This window comes from Leishmania braziliensis, chromosome 30 (assembly GCF_000002845.2).
Source record: "Leishmania braziliensis MHOM/BR/75/M2904 complete genome, chromosome 30".
Classification (NCBI taxonomy): domain Eukaryota; phylum Euglenozoa; class Kinetoplastea; order Trypanosomatida; family Trypanosomatidae; genus Leishmania; species Leishmania braziliensis.
The window spans coordinates 893789-894789 of record NC_009322.2 but is presented as its reverse complement, the minus strand read 5'-3'; the positions used below and the strand labels follow the sequence as shown (position 1 = coordinate 894789).

The window sequence follows — 1001 nt, the reverse complement described above, 5'->3', positions numbered from 1 at the left end:
TCGTGCATCGACTTCACGGAAAGACGCTCAGCACCGTCCAGCGTAGCGATCAAAGATTCACTGACACTTTTTCTTTTCAGTTGTCCCGCTTCGATTTCGTCACAAGCGCCTACACTCACATTTTTCCTCTATTAGCGCACCAATCAATTTCCCTTTTCCTCTCCGTATATTGCGTAGTGTCACGCCCACATCCCTTAACAGCGTCCAGCAAGGCCCTCGCACTCCCGCCATTTCCACCAGCGCCTCCAATAACTGCCGTTCCTCGCGTGCCGATCGCCTCTGATTGACTTCCTTCTCATCCTAACTGTTTTTTTTTTGCCCTTTTCTCACAAGTCGCTACATAACCACCAAAAACACACGCCCCTCCCCCCCCCCCCTGGAAGCCATGTTTGCTCGTCGTGTGTGCGGAGGCGCTGCGGTGTCGGCTGCGCGGCTGGTGCGCTGCGAGTCGCAGAAGGTCACGGGCGACGTGATTGGCGTGGACCTGGGCACGACGTACAGCTGCGTTGCGACGATGGACGGCGACAAGGCGCGCGTGCTGGAGAACTCGGAGGGCTTCCGGACGACGCCGTCCGTTGTGGCGTTCAAGGGCAGCGAGAAGCTTGTGGGGCTTGCGGCGAAGCGCCAGGCAATCACGAACCCGCAGTCGACGTTCTACGCGGTGAAGCGGCTGATTGGGCGCCGGTTCGAGGACGAGCACATCCAGAGGGACATCAAGAACGTGCCGTACAAGATCGTGCGCGCCGGGAACGGGGACGCGTGGGTGCAGGACGGGAACGGGAAGCAGTACTCGCCGTCGCAGGTGGGCGCGTTCGTGCTGGAGAAGATGAAGGAGACGGCGCAGAACTTCCTGGGGCACACGGTGAGCAACGCTGTCGTGACGTGCCCCGCGTACTTCAACGACGCGCAGCGCCAGGCGACGAAGGACGCCGGGACGATTGCGGGCCTGAACGTGATCCGGGTGGTGAACGAGCCGACGGCTGCGCGCTGCGGACGCGATT

General features: G+C 60.8%; 1 protein-coding gene across 1 annotated transcript; it reads left to right on the top strand.

The window, feature by feature from the left end:
- Positions 1-385: 385 nt before the first annotated feature.
- LBRM_30_2500 (putative heat shock 70-related protein 1,mitochondrial precursor) lies at positions 386-1000 on the top strand (the record flags this gene model as incomplete). The annotated part of the gene is made up of 1 exon (XM_001566826.1): positions 386-1000. A coding segment is annotated over one exon (615 nt), but the record flags the coding sequence as incomplete, so codon positions are not given.
- Position 1001: the final 1 nt, after the last annotated feature.